The 16,469-nt window shown below is 39.3% G+C and overlaps 1 protein-coding gene across 9 annotated transcripts in view; it reads left to right on the top strand.

Moving 5' to 3' along the window:
• The window catches only part of dmd (dystrophin), a 320,693-nt gene that overhangs the window by 155,240 nt on the left and 148,984 nt on the right, over positions 1-16,469 (top strand). For all 9 annotated transcript variants that reach the window (XM_044344903.1, XM_044344899.1, XM_044344896.1 and 6 more), the window contains 5 exons: positions 1,764-1,865; positions 5,096-5,203; positions 5,814-5,993; positions 8,970-9,139; positions 11,652-11,775. In XM_044344903.1, the coding sequence (XP_044200838.1) occupies positions 1,764-1,865; positions 5,096-5,203; positions 5,814-5,993; positions 8,970-9,139; positions 11,652-11,775 (684 nt within the window). The remainder of the gene's footprint in view (positions 1-1,763; positions 1,866-5,095; positions 5,204-5,813; positions 5,994-8,969; positions 9,140-11,651; positions 11,776-16,469) is intronic.

Below are 16,469 nucleotides of genomic sequence, written 5' to 3'. Positions count from 1 at the left end.
TTATGAAGTCCAATCACACTTAATATTATCAGACACTTAATGCAAGTTCTTGTTTGACTCTCTTTTGAACAACTGGAGGTTTTTGTGGTGCGTTTCCTGCAGTGCAGTTTATTACTAAATAGAAGATAAGAGAGATAAATAGATGAGAGAGAACATTGTGTGCCGGAATGTAAAAATGCAAATAGAAGGTGCCTTCCCTGGTTTCTCCCCGCTGTTGAACTGTCACTTGATTAATTACAGGCCATTCATCTTAAGATTAACCTGCTGAGCCTCTCTCTCCATGTCTGTCTTTACCCGCTCGCCTGTCTCTCACTTTTTTGCATCTCATTGTCTTTTCATTTCCTCCCCCCCCCACTCACTGCCCTCCCTGCTCTCTGCCTCTCTGTCACTCTGATGACTTTGTTCAGTGGACACACTGAGGGTTTTGTCTTTGCTAGTTAAATGGAACGGAAGAGTGTCTCTTCCATTTCACTCAGCTAACAGCTAGCTGCCAATACACCGATACAATGGAGTCACGAAAAATAAACTTTTACATCTCAAGGCCTCTGTGTGTGTGTGTGTGTGTGTGTGTGTGTGTGTGTGTCAGTGCTCCCACATACTTTAATGCACATACTGTTTTCAGATCTGTTGGCTGGTACAGGTAAAATAATTACAGTATCATAAGAAATTTGTCTATAATATAGGAGAGAGTAATAAAAACTACTTGTTGATTAACATTTAAGTCATTAGTATGGAAGTCAAGAAAGGCTGAAGAATTTTAATTTTATAGGCAGCCAGATGTCTAACTGTGAAATTTAATCTCAGTGTTGAAATTTAATCATCACTGAAATTACAGCGGTGAAATATGTTACCAATGTTTTATTATTTCAAGTCGTGCAATTTCAAAAACTTCATTATAAGGTTTTTTGTCTTTTTTCAGAGTCATTAATTCAGATAAAAAATGAAAATGTCCATAGTTCAAAGATCCATACTGGACAACATGGTGAAGCCATGCTAGCGGTTCTGTGAAGCTTTACTGAGCTAATTGCTAATGTTAGTGCGCTTACATGCTCACATTGACAATGCTAACATACTGATGTTTATCAGGTACTGTATAATGTTTACCATGTTCACCCTCTTAGTTTAGCGTGTTAGCATGCTAACATTTGCTAATTAGCTGTAGATACAGTACAGCTGAGGGTCATTTGTGAACCTGAAAAAAAGTCTTATTATTATCATAATGAAACTTGAAATGACCTGGAAATTTCAAAGAGGGGAATTCAATCAACATAAATTCACTATTTCAAAGTAAATATATATATATAAGTGCTATAATTTCAGTGGAAAAACCTAACTTAAAATGCTTTCCTGGATTATGATGCAGTGATCTAGAATCCTGTTACTTTCCTTTCATTTTATTACAATGAAAGTACAGATCACTCATTGTTCACATCTTATTTGTACAGTCAATGGCCTCTAAGCACTCAGACAGGATTTTAGAGATATATCTTGTTCCTGTCATCTCTGAATTTCATGGCCTTCCACAATCATGATCAGCTCCGTCCCTGTGGGAGAGAGAGGAACGAGAATCAAACTGCATTTTTGGCAGCTAAAAGACTTAAACTGGCAAGTGGAAATGTGAATCCATTAGCCTTTGAGGCAACGTGCTGAAAATGTTTCAGTCCCTCTGGGGAAATAATCCAAAAGGAATTTTTGTACTAATGTAGACATAAATAGATGATTTATATATATGTGTGTGTGTTTGTGTGTGTGTGTGTGTGCAGGTGCTAGGTGACCGCTGGGCAGCCATTTGTAGATGGACAGAAGAACGCTGGATTCTGCTTCAAGAGATTTTACTGAAATGGCAGCACTTCACTAATGAACAGGTATGAGCGTGTGTGTGTGTGTGTGTGTGTGTGTGTGTGTGTGGAACTGAGGCAGGATCACAGCAGCATTTGCTGCATGTATAATGAGATTAGTTCATCCAGATCATGTCTACTCCCACATTCTGCAAGCCTTAAGAGAAATTTTAAGCTGAACATCACATTATGTCAGTAATGTTTGACAAGTCAACTCATTTATTATGTGCATGGAGCACTGCTGTTTGACCACTGTACATCATGAATTTAAATGTGTCACTTTGTCAAATGGAAGCAAAATGAGACAGAAACTTTTGTCACAACAAGATGCCATGTTAGCAGCTCTGTGAGGCTGTAATGTACATTTTTAAAGAAAAACAAACTGGTTTGTCCCTCATTGTGATCAGATCTCAGCCTTGTGTGAATGCAGTCTATGCAGCGTGATGAAAATCCCTCCAGCAGGTTGAAAGGTCACCAAACTACACCTCTTCCTGTTAGCTTAAGCAAACCATGTTTGTTGACAAGTCGGCAATCTCCAGCTATCTAAATTGCATAAGGAGATCTGATCACAATGTGGGTACAATCAATAAGAAGAGGGCTTATGCAAAGACTCATGGATTGGATGTCATTATCCAGATACAGATCACATGTCAATATCAGGTGTAAATTGGATCACAGATTTGTTTTTGAACATTTAGGCATACACTTTTCATAATATCTACGCTACTAGCTGCTGTTTATGTACAGTTTAAACATCATCGGAGATTTCATCAATGTAAAGAAGCACTAAACACAAAGTAAAGTTGATCACCAAAGTTCACAAAGACCATCACTGTTGCCAGTTGTCAAGACATTTCACTCTACAGGAAATGTCAGGAGATCACCAAAGTTATTAGGATTCATCTCTGGGGAACATAAATGTGTGTACAAAATTTTATTGTGATCCATTAAATTAGTTGCTGAGATATTTCAGTCTGGACTAAACCAACTGACTGACATGGCTATCCCTAGTTAATAAAAATCATACACGTATCTCTTTGGTGTGATCACAACAACAGGAATATGTGTCTTTCACAAGGCAATGAAAGCATACCTTCATCCAAAGACCAGTTAGGACTCCACAATTCATAAATGTAGCATAAATGTATATTTTGATTCTCTTTATGACGACTTTCGTATTTAAAATCACCCTTTATCAGCATCTTTGCAGTTGATATTTTTAGCTCCAGCAGGACTTTGTAAAGGAAATTAAATGTGTCATGATATCCGATTTGCTCATGTTCTGTGATTAATAATTGAGGAAGCTAAAATCATAATATGGGATCATACACGATTAACTGATCAGCCTTAATTAAAAGCCCAAACCAGATTTGCAATGTTGCCCTCTGGGTCATAGTCACCCTTTGTTTACTGCTCGATTTATTATATAGAAGACATTTTAATGCTTGAACGTTGACTCTATGTAAGGATTTATCAACATAAGTTTTCCTTTTCATCAAAATATCGCTTCATTAAGACAAATTAGTTAAGGGGCTGGTCAAAGTTAATGTAAGTTTTTTTAAGAGTATAATAAAATCTAGATAATTCATCTTTGGTATGCTTGAGTCTTACAGTTTAAAGTATGTGTGTATACTGCATCTTTGCCTAATGTGTCCAAAATGTGGGACTTGGGGCATCAGGGGTCCATTAAATGGAGCATGACTACTCAGTTACACAAATGAGTACAAATTTATCATGAAATAACCTCTACACTCTGTTTTAAAATGAAGGATCATTGGCTACGATGGCTTCCAGACATCCATAAGAACCAGAACCCAAATTGAATTTGTTTAATTATTCAGAACATCAGGAAATACATTGAATTCCATTTTCCCTTGTTCTCTGGCTAAATGCTTGTTCAAGTGCCACCCCAGGCTCTGGTTGGAAATGAACTGTCCGTGCACTGATAACAGGAATATTCACAGTGTGTGTTGTAATCCTGAGGAGAGGGAGAGATGCTGTCACAGACAATAGGCTGCGTTTCAGTGGCCTGAGGAGGATGCTGCAGTCAAGAGCTGTCTGTACGAACAGGAGACAATGGACTCAAGTGCACCGCCTTCCACATGATAACACTTCTCTCTAATCCTCTCTCCTCATTTCCCTTCTCTTCCATTCATCCATCCTTCTTGTTTCTTCATCCACCAATATCTTCTCTGGATTTCTATGGATCCCTCTCCTCCCCTCCCCTCCTCTCCTCCCTACGCCCCATCTCCTCTCCTCCCCTCCCCTCCTCTCCTCCCTACGCCTCCCCTCATCTCCTCTACCCTCCCCTCCCCTCATCTCCTCTCCTCACCGCTCCTCTCCTCCCTTCGCCTCCCCTCCCCTCATCTTCTCTCCTCTCCTCTCCTCTCCTCCCTTCGCCTCCCCTCCCCTCCCCCTCATCTCCTCTACCCTCCCCTCCCCTCATCTCCTCTCCTCACCGCTCCTCTCCTCCCTTCGCCTCCCCTCCCCTCATCTTCTCTCCTCTCCTCTCCTCTCCTCCCTTCGCCTCCCCTCCCCTCCCCCTCATCTCCTCTACCCTCCCCTCCCCTCATCTCCTCTCCTCACCGCTCCTCTCCTCCCTTCGCCTCCCCTCCCCTCATCTTCTCTCCTCACCGCTCCTCTCCTCCCTTCGCCTCCCCTCCCCTCATCTTCTCTCCTCTCCTCTCCTCTCCTCCCTTCGCCTTCCCTCCCCTCCCCTCATCTCCTCTCCTCTCCCCTCCCTTCCCTTCCCCTCATCTCCTCTCCTCTCCTTTCTTCACCTCCCCTCCCCTCATCTCCTCTCCTCTCTGCTCCTCTCCTCTCCTCCTCTCCCCTCCTCTCATCCCCTCCCCTCCCCTCTCCCCTCATCTCCTCTCTTCCCTTCCTCTCCTCTCCTCCTCTCATATTTCTCCATTCCTCTCCTCTCCTTTACTCTCCTCTCCTCCTCTCATATTTCTCCATTCCTCTCCTCTCCTTTACTCTCCTCTCTTCTCCTCTCCTTATTTCTCCATTCCTTTCCTCTCCTCCTTCATCTTTCTTCTCTTCCCCTTTCCTCTTTTAACTTCTCTACTTTCTTTCCTCTCCTCTTCTGTTCTCCCTTGTCTACTTTTTTTATCCTCCTTCTTCACTTGTTCCCTCATCTTTTACACTCCTCTTTTCACTCCTCTTCTTTCCTCTTCACTGCTCTCTTTCCTCTTTTCTTCTTTCATCTTCATCTTACCCTTCTCTTTCTCTCCTCTTCTGTCTTCTCCTCACAGTGTTTATTTGACTCCTGGCTGACTCAGAAGGAGGAGCTGGTTAGCTCCATAAAGACCTCCAACCTGAAGGACCAGACAGAGATGGTGGCCTGCCTCCGCCGTCTTGCTGTGAGTCTCCCTGCAAAAGAACTCTAAATCCCTTTCATTTAACAAAACAAAGACATGTATATGAACTAATCGTATTACAGTGTTTCTCAATCACTTACACACTATAACTGTGCCTATTAACTAAACATCCTAAACCATGACACCACCTACCAAAAAACAGACTCATTTCCCAAAACTATTCCTACACTATTCCCCTGTTTTCACTCATGTACTCATTTAAAAAGCACTGGCATTCACTATCATTTACTCAAGTCATCACAGCTGGAACCCAGTTAGCACACAGTTCTCTAGGTGGAAACACTGAGAGTCAAAATCGTGTAATGCAGTGTGTAATAGCTGTTATGTAGTGTATGTGTGTATTTGATGCTTTTGTGTGATGTCTGAAGGCAAAGTTTGGTTTAGATGTAAGACTACATGGTTTTGAGTGGAGAGTTTGGTTTTGGGAAATAAGCATAATTTCAAGAAATGTGTCTTAGCAATGGAGAAAAACTGTATAACTCCCACATAGAAACCCACAGTACACTGATTTAAAATGTATCCACCTATTCCTGGTCATGAACGAGACAATATCAAAACAGGTATCTGTGTGTGTGTGTGTGTGTTCTGTCAGACGGTGAAGGCAGACCTGGAGGTGAAGCGTCCCACCATGGACAGGCTGTGCTCCATGAGTCAGGACCTGCTGTCCAGCGTCAAAAACAAGGAGGTGGCCAGCAAACTGGAGGCCAGACTGGACAGCTTTGCCCAGCGCTGGGACAAACTGATCCAGAGTCTGGAGATGAGCAGCTCCCAGGTACACCACATATACAACTGTGTTTTACCGTATATGATACATAAACAACAGAGAAACAGTTGAGCAGGTGAGGGCTGGATTTGTGGGTGTAGTTGGATGAGGTAGAAGAAGAATTTCAGTTATGAGACAGTAGCAATGAATTAACCATGTTATTCATGAGTAAATGTTTTATAATTATAAGGTTTATCCAATTAAAACAACATTGCTTTAGGACATGGTCTGTACAGCTTTTGTTTGGCCTACCAGCTAAGTGATTGCAGTTCATTTCATTCACTCCCAGGTGTTTATCAGCTGTGATTAGGCATTAGAAGGAAAACCAGCAGGACGTCTTAACTCAGTGACCAGGATTAATAAAACACTGATTAAAGAAAAGCAGCTCCAACAGCTCTGGGAAAGTTTGGATTAAAGGCAGTGTTTTAAATATAGACAAAGAAAATTAAAACACAGCACCTCTTCAGTAGGCAAGTCGTTGCTCATCTTCCTCTTCTCCTAAATAAATAGTTGGCGTGCCCCTTGTTGGTTTACCAAACTGGTTTGTTCTGGTACAAATGACTCCCAGGTTTCCTGTCAAAATGAAATCCTGATGTTTTGTAGTTTCCAGACTCACTGAAGTTGACATTTATCCTGCTGTAAGAAAGCTGCTGTGATGAAACAGAGTCCTGGTAGCTGCGAGTCTTTGGCCTGAGGGACTGAGAGAAAGAAATGCATTGGCTGGTTGACAGGGGTCATTGAACACCTATAGAGGTTCATGTTACACACGAGTGGAGAATATGGAGGAGGCAAGCATGGAGTCTGGACTGTTAAGACGCTTGTGAGTGCAGTCCTTTCTCTGTGCTGTCCTGAACAGACATACAGCGATGAAGGAGTGCTTTCAATCAGCATTGTCACGCAATTATCACTCCTCAATCATCACTTTTCACACAGTGTTCTTCCCCCCACTGTTCCCTCATCATCTTCTGACACTGCACAATCTCAGTAAAATCCTCTGGTTTTTATCTCTGTCTCTCTGTGGTCACAGTTGTGCTTTTAAAACTGACATGCTCACTGAAGTGATGAGATTAAAACAAATTTCTTCTGTGGTATTTGAATAAAAATACTGCAGTGCATAATACTCTTATCCTGTCGTCTGGAGAGTTTTAGACTGAGCACTAGGTCAATTGTTATTATATTACTATTATTTACATTATAGGTTAGCGAACAGGACATTTATTCCCTGAACTGCTTCTTCAGGCAGCACATAATATAGACTACTGCCTACAACAAACTCACAGGCTGGGAGGCTTGTAGGCATAGTCCAACTAGTTGCCAGGGCACCTTTGAGAGGGAGATTGTAATTAATTTCAAGCACCCAATCTACTTTTAAAGGTTTGTTATGCTAACATCCAATCAGGCATTATTTTGCTAAATAAAGCCTCCACTGACTCTCGTTGACACTTGCTCTCAAATTAGAGCCCAGGACAGGCTGATGTAGAAGCTGATATTAAGTGACTGCAGATATACTGCATCTGCTAAATGATAAGAAATGTATTTCTTTAGATTTATTCAAGTTAAATTAGCTTATAGTTTAGCTGTGAAGGGGAAAAATTCTACACATATGATGCATTGTGGCAATGTTCACATTTGATAGTGTTTGATAGTGAATAAGACGTGTATTGCTTGTCTCTTTGATGTTAACATGCTGGGAAACGTAATATAAAAATGCAGTTGATGTAAATGTTCTTGTTTTAAGTAGTACAGTAAAAAAACTGCAGATAACAAATATTGTCACCATATGTTGATTAATCCGCTGCTGAAAATAGTCCCAACAAATGCACTATTTCTTCCCGTTTGGGTAACATTTGCTAAGATCTACAGTGACCAGTTGTTTTAGGAAATCAATGAGCCTTCATAAAAAACATTAAACTTAATATTTGTGAAACGTTTTTTAGAAAATTACATCTTCACTAGGAAACCAAAAGATTTGGAGTCAGAAAGTACATATGTACTTATACAGTATACTGCATATAAACATACTGTACATGCACAGACATTACAGTATTCTGCAGCTGAAGACAGAATCCAACATGAAGCTTCCTTCCATCTTCCTTTTACTCTTTGTCTCCCTCTCTCTCTCTCAATTACATGTCCATTATAATCAGTCAGATAATTAGCAGATTGACCTCTGTGGGCACACACAGTCCACCCACTTCAGCTATGCACACACTCATGCACACACGTTTCCATGGTAGCAAGGCTATCCCAGTAGTTGTACTCGCTGCTTAACTGTCATTAGACTCTTCCCTGCTGAAACAAACCTGCACACACACACACACACACACACACACACACACACACACACAGCAAGAGTGAACAATGCTCAGCATTACTACAATAAGCACACACTTTCATGTGAACATTAACATTAATATTTACACTTTAATATACACATATTTACATACACTTTAATATGTTAATGTGAACATACACACACTGTGTGTTTTACCCTGTCTGTTATCATCACTGGAGGTGTTTAGTAATCAGGTCTCATGTGGATAATCTGTAGATTAACATAAACACAAATACCTGCACACATAAAATCTACATTTGTCTCTCTAATTTCTCTCTATTACTCTCTTCTGCTGTTACAATCTGTCAGAGTCATAGAAATCCCAAAGTGCTACTTAACCATCTCACAGCAGTCTGAGTACACACTCACATTCACATCTGTAGTGTTGTTGAAACCTCACAGACATGCCTGCTTTGTTTTTATTGTGATAATGTAAGATTCATGAAACAGATCCTTGACTCGTTGCCTCTCAAGGACACTGTTGCACTGTGAGTGTGTGTGTGCAGACAGATGTGAGAGTGTGTTAAGTGGTGATCTGGGATCTCTATGATTTTGACAGATCCTTGTAAAGTGATATTGCACCTGCTGTCATGCGCAGCTTGTCCAAGTTAAAAAAAAAAAAAACATTGTGTGTGTGTGTGCACTTTCAGCTCTCAACGGCTGTCAGTGTGGCCCAGCAGTCCGAGCTGACCCACTCTGTCACAGCCACCGTTACCAAGGTGACAACAAGGGAGAAGGTGTCAGCTGTGCGCCAGCCCCGAGAGTCTCCGCCACCACAGAAGAAGAGACAAGTGGTTGTGGATTCTGAACTCAGGAAAAGGTGAGTGTGTATCACTATGCAGAGGTCTACTTTAAATCAGTGTCATAACATCAAAAGTTTTAAAATGTTCTAATTTATCTGAAACATTCAGTTACATGCACCCCTTTCTGCTGTCTTATCTCAGCAGGTAGGTTATAAAACATCGCAGATGCTGATCATGAGTATCTGTGATGATGATAACAGAGGCCATCTTGAAGTAGAACCTTTGATAGTAGTGAAGTAGGCACTTCTGAAAATCTTGTATCTTGTAGTGAGTAGTGAATCAAGCGACCTTAGAAGTGGATTTGTTATGCAGTGGTGGAAACTACATAAGTACATTTACTCAAGTATTGTACTTAAGTGCAGTTTAACATAATTGTATTTTACTTGAGAACTGGCATTTTATGCTCTTTTATATTTTTACTCCACTATATTTAGAGGGAAATATTGTACTTTTTACTGCACCACACTCAGGTAGCTGTAATTACTTCCAAGATTAAGAATTTACATATGATCACTGTATAAAGTCTGATGCTGCATTCTCCTGGATTCAGACAAACTGTAGATGGCAAACTGGATATCTATGACCTTAAGTTTTGGAGGGAATGTAACATTAATTTTAAGTTTACAATAGAATACTGAGAGAAAGCTGCATTTTAAAGCTACATGTATTACTAGAATAATTACATAAAATAATAGACACAAAATAATTTTATTTAATATATTTTATTGTGACATCACCATAGCAACATATCGTCATGCATGTTTCATTTCGCTGTCCTGCCATTCCATTGGACTGTTTGTTTTCCCCGTGCCGTCCAGATGTTATCAGTCTGCCATCTACCTGAATCCATGTGAACGCAGCATTAAACTATAAAACACTATATAAAGAAGTTAACATTAGCTCCACCTCAACCTGCTTCACCATAAAAATGGTGCTTACTTATATCACGTACTTACATCATTACCTAATTACCTACATCATTAATAATAATCCAGTAATATAACATTTATTAATACAACACTCTGAGGGAAACTGTTATTCACAATGAGTGCTTTTACATGTGATGCTCAAGCACATTTAGCTGATAATAACCCCCCTACTTTTACATTTCAGTTTGATTTACTCCAGATAGCTGCTAAAATTCACATGAGAGAAGAGTGGAGTTGATCAAAGTGTTGATATGTGCATTTGAGTCATCTTTAGTTATTACCTTGCCCTCCCTTTACTAGCAGCAGTGAGTGATTTCAATGCTGTCCTATCTTATTGCTGCTCATTGAAGAATTTTTACTGTTTAACTTAAGTAAAGGATCTGAACACTTTTCCCACCACTGCTGTTATACTAGACTTTAGTGATTACATAGACCGTGTTAAAAGTGTATATTTGACACTTAACTGTAGCAGCACATTAAATGAATTGTAAGATTCCTTATCGTGTTTATTCATTAGATTTTGTGAATAAGTGTGTTCTAGTTAAAGTGATACTCTAGCAATTCCACAAAGTTCCTACATTAGCCATAATAGACTTTATAGATTCTTTTATTTGACTCTTCCTACCTAGTAAATGCCCATGTCTTTCAAACTCTGTATCTCCAGTTTATGCAGACTCGGTTATAAACTGTTCTCCTAACACAGGCTCAGATAACTGATGACATCACTGTGATATCAGCAGGGTTTTTTTCTCAGACTTAATAAAGCTCCTCCACCTTATACAACTGTAACAGGCTGAGTAGGACTCTTCATTACTAGTAAACTTATCATCATGTGTTGAATTGGTGGCCCCGTTAAATGAAGGATCTGAATACTTCTTCCAAATGTATTTTAGGCACATTTTGAGTTGGTAGAGTATGAGAATAGTTTCCTGTTCACTTGTTTTTAACTGTAGTGTAGATCAAGGTTTCCTCATTATTTTAACAAATACTAAGGGAATATTAACTAAATGGACATGAAAACCAATGCCTCACAGTGCTAGATCCTGATTGGCTGACATCTAACCAAAACTTGGCTTCCAAATTTTCCTGATTGGATGGAGCTGAGGTGTTGTTTAATGAGGGGAGCCAATCAAGTCCAAGTGTGGAATGTTCACTGGATTTAATCACAGACTGCTTATAAAATTAATATTCAAATGTAATAAATCTAACCACCAAACAAATTTACATTGTGATGCTTTTGCTTTTTTTTTTTGTTTTTTTTTTAGCTTTTTGCTTTTGAAGAATGTTCATGTAAATAATACTGTGTAAATGCAGAGACATTTTCATTCCCCGGCAAAGGTTTTCTTTTAATTTGCAGATTAATGAACTAGCGGCTGTTTAAAAAGCATGAGGAAACTGCACAGAACAATTACAAGTGTGACTTTGAATATTTTCCTCTGTAGTCAAATACAAGGCAATCTGCAAATTAAATCATTTATAGTGAGGGGGAACAATAAAGGATGCAACTGTGAAAATGCAGTTTTTATAGAAAATTACAGCGACAAGTATATTGAGCAGGTAATATTGCCAAGTGTATATTTCTACGTGTGTGTGTGTTCAGGTTTGACGTGGACTTCACAGAGGTCCACAGCTACATGACCCGTGGTGAGGCCATCCTACAGAGCCCCGAGTTCTCTGTGTCACGCAAGGACGGCGGTATTCAGGAATTGCACGACAAAGTGCAGGTAAAAACATTGTCTGTGTGTGTGTGTGTGTGTGTGTGTGACATCCCACAGAGCTTAATCTGTGGAGACCTGTGATGTTGAAATAACAAGGTTCCATTGCACAGTTGGGTCAGGAATTAATTTTACCGTCCATATAGCAATCATACCTGTGAGGACGTTCTGAACTGTGATTATGCATACAGGACAATGCTGATGTGGCTTACTGAAAGTATGAGATGCATCAAAGTATCCATAATGACTGTGGAGTTTTCAAACTTTTATATAACAGTTACCAATGCATGGGAACAGACTGAATTTGACCCCTAAAGGAGTGAAAATACAAGAGAATTACATACTGTATCACCAACAATCTGCTTATTTGCATAGCAAATAATAAAACATGGAAACAACCAGTTGTAGCGTAACAAACAGGTTTTTCCATATGGCTTAAAGGAATAGATGTAGCTAGACATTTGGAGAAAAACACTCATTCCCTTTTTCTGCTGAGAGTTAGATGAGAAGATTGATACCACGCTCATAATTGTACATTAAATATGAAGCTACAGCCAGCAGCTGGTTGGTTTGGCTGAGCATAAAAACTGGAAGCAAAGGGAAACTGTTACAGTGGCTCTGTCCAAAGGAAACAAAATCTACCTATGGCTAATTAACTAATTATCATGTTATATCTAGATTGTTTAATCTGTACAAAAACAGTAGTATAAAAATGACACATTGTGGTTTTACAGAGGGTTATGTGAGGGACTATTTCCTGGAGTCATGTAGTCACTGTGAGGTTGCCTGGAAAAGTGCATGACACATCCACTTTAACGTTATATTCAAACACTGTAATAATGCATTCCTCTTATTACAGATATTGTAAGTTACCTCTTGTTATTGACACAAATAGATAAATTAGATGCAACCAACAATTAATATATATCCACTCATATAGAAACACTTCTGTAAGATAATGCTCACAAATGACCCACAAAGCACTGATGCATGCTTGCACATAATAAGCAACTCAAGCTTTAGATCAGGCACAACTAAAACTGGTGTAACCGTTTACAAATGTGTTAACAAATCATTCATATTAAATGAGTTAAACACAAATCCACTGCAACCTTTCATAATCAATGTATGAAGCTTTTAAGCACTGTTTGTGGACATCAAATCGAAGTACCGGCATTACAAACGAGGCATGTGCTTTGGTAATAGGTGCAAACTGACGAATTTCAGGTAGACAGATTCTTCAAAATCTCCTCTGATCTTAGTTAGCAGTTGCCTCTTTGCTGTCAGCTCTGTTCTCTGCAGCATCTTATATAAGAAAACAGTCTAAAACATCATATTAGGAGGAAAAATGAGCTAGGATTTTATCCTATTTACACATGAAAGGTGTCGTAACTGTCTATCAGAGAAGTTTTAATCATTCCCAGTACTGAACAGTATCCAGCATCCCTTGGTCTTAGTGAAGCAATTTTGTCGGTTTGATCCATTTTTAATGTAACTCCCTCACAACATACACACACATATACAGTTTATACATAGTAAATCCTTTCATACTAGAGGATTTTTAATTTACATAATGCAATGTATGCACCAACAAAGTATACATCATTGTGTAGAATATGCACTCAAACCCAAAGGAAGGCATCTACTGCACAAGATTTACTGATAAACATTCGACAGCAAGTATAGTGACTTGAAGAGGAAGCAGGAGTGGTTCTCAACATGGGGTCAGACACCCACAAGTGTTCCAAGATAGATCTGAGGGGGTCACAAAATGATGAATGGTACAAGAGAAAAAAAAATATGATTCTAATGCGCAAAATTTGTTTTGTTATTTTTAGTTTTTTTTTAACATCTTTAAAAATGTAGCCTTTTTCCATGCAAAATACTGGATACTTTCACCTCTTTATAAATCCTTCAAATGAAAGAAGGATTTATAAATTTATATTAAGGAGTCATGATAAGCCTAAAAGGTTGCAATCTAGTACTTTAGAGTCACAGATTTTAGTGCAGATTGTATTCCATGAGATGACAGTGAAAAATGTGCCTTCTTAAGAGGAACAAGAGCTTCCTTCAAGCAAGGCACTTTTCTTGCCAAAACATCAGCTCATGCAGTAAAATCTGCACTAATATCTGTCAGTGATCATGCTTGTTGTGGGAAATACACATATTGACTTTGCTATCGACAGTTACATTAGAAGATTGATACCACTCTTATGTCAGTGCATTTTAGCTACAAATGAATGTGTGTATGGATTAAACAAACTAGATATAACATGTTAATTAGTGAGCTTTAGGGGTGCTGGAAGGTGTGTTTTTGGGCTTTGGAGTGAGCCAGGCTAGCTGTTTCCCCCTGCTAACCTCTCTGAGGTACAACCCTAGTTTAGTGTCATATGACCATTAGCTTACTAGCTAATGTTAACTAATGTTAGCAAACAGTACTGTTAGATAGATTGCTGTGACTCCTTTCTGCTTACACTGCTGTTACACTATGTTTTAGCATATCACAGGTAACACAAGGCACCTCACCAGGAGACACGTTTGTTGTGACAGGTTGATTACCTGCACCATATTCAGCTCTCATAATACATTTATGTCATGGTTGCTGTTCACTCACTCTCAGTCAAGTAATGATGTCTTTAAAGCAACTGACCTATATACTCTAGGAGGATGTTATTACTCTCCTGAATCAGTTGTTTCAATGACAGTTGATTAAATCTCCAGCTTTATGTAATTTGAGTCTGTTACTGGACAATATCATTGAATGAACTAAAGAGGTTATGGGTCCGTCTGGCTACAACAACAGGATGTAGAATAATATTGAGACCCTGGAAGTCGTCTAGCCCATGTTGTTTTAAGGAATGGATTGAGCTGATGACAAAAATGGCTACATTTAAATGAGTTACATACAGAGTAATGGAGCTCCTTTCTGTTCTTAATAATCAGTAAGTAAGTAAAGTTTTATTTATATAGAACTTTTTAAAACACAGTTACAAAGTGCTTCACACCAATACATGAAAAATATAAATAAAGCAAAATCAATTACAATACAATTACAAGACATAGCACAATGAGAAATAGACCAAACTAAAAAATACAAAAACAAGGATGGAGGTCTATAAAAAGGCCTATAAAGATGGGTTTTTAAAAGCTGCTTAAAACAGTCCAAAGATTCAGCAAATCTGAGGCGTTGGGGAAGATGATTCCAGAGGGTTGGGGCTAAAACTGCAAAGGCTTGGTCACCTTTTGTTGTACAGTTGGAGCAGGGGATGGATAAAAGGGAGGAACAAAATGGAAGTGGAATAAGGAATGAAGAGATCAGAAATGTAACTGGGGGCAAGGTCATGCAGTTATGAACAGGATCTTGTAGTTTATTCTGTATTTTACGGGGAATCAGTGGAGGGATGCAATATCAGGGGTAATATGTGACCTACGGCTAGTTCTAGTTAACAGCCTGGCAGCTGCATTTTTAACCAATTGTAAACGATTAAGAGCAGCTTGACTGAGGCACGTGTAGAGGGAATTACAATCATCTAGACAGGAGAAAATGAAAGTGTGAATTAATAGCTCGAGATCTGTAGAAGACAAGATACATCTGAATTTTGAAATTTTTTTGTTCTGTTTTTTTTAGCTGAAGAGTGGACAAGCTTAGTAACATCATGGTCAAAAGTCACATGCTGGTCAAAGATGATGCCAAGATTCTTAGTGGTAGAATTGATATTTGAATGAAATGGACCAATAAACTGATCAGCTGCAGTGGCAAAGTTATCAGGTCCAATTAGAAGATGTTCTGTTTTGTCAAGGTTTAGGTGGAGGAAATTAAGAGACAATCAGTCTTTGGTGGCAGCTAAGCAATCATGGAGGGAGGACAGTTAATTCAGGTTATTGGGTTTGGCAGAGAAATAGATCTGTGTTTCACCTGGCATGACAGTGATATGACACATCTTGAAAGCGGCTGAACAAATGGAAGTATGACCCAGAGAAAGCATGTATAGCATGAAGAGGATTGGTCCAAGGACCGACCCCTGAGGGACTCCACACACAGTAGGGGAGCTGAGGAGGACACCTGATTATTGATACAAACATTAAAATATCTATTAGTCAAAGAAGACTGAAACCAGTTTAAAGCTGCACCAGAAATGCCAACCTAGTTTTATAACCTATCAAGTAAAATGGCACGATCATTGGTATCAAAAGCAGCAGTTAAATTGAGTAAAATAAGGATGGAATATTCACCCTTGTCTGCATGCAGAAGAATGTCATCAGTCACTCTTAGTAATGCAGTACTGTGCTTGAGGTGAAAGCCAGATTGAAATTTGTCAAAGATCTTATGACCGTCAACCAACTTCAGGAGTTGGTCTGTAACGACTTTTTGTAGGATTTTGGTTAAAAAAGGTAACTTGGAGATCGATCTATAATTCTCAAACCAGGATGGGTCAAGTGTGGGTTTTTTAAGGAGAGGCTGAACAATGGCAATTTTACAATAGTCAGATATGGACCCAGATGTGACAGAGTAGTTGATTATAGAGAGCAGGCTGGGACCTAAGACATGAAGGATGGATTTTAGACATTTTGTGTGAACTGTATCACAGGGACTGGAGGAGGGACACATATGAGTTACAGTGTTTAAGAGGAACTGCAGGGAAATAGGAGCAAATTCAGACAGTAAAATAGGGCGGCTGAGCGGGGCGGGGAACAGTCGGGGG

The sequence above is a fragment of the Thunnus albacares genome, chromosome 24 (assembly GCF_914725855.1).
Source record: "Thunnus albacares chromosome 24, fThuAlb1.1, whole genome shotgun sequence".
NCBI classification, from domain to species: Eukaryota; Metazoa; Chordata; class Actinopteri; order Scombriformes; family Scombridae; genus Thunnus; species Thunnus albacares.
The sequence above is the reverse complement of the archived record's forward strand: the minus strand, read 5'-3'. Positions and strand labels throughout refer to the sequence as shown.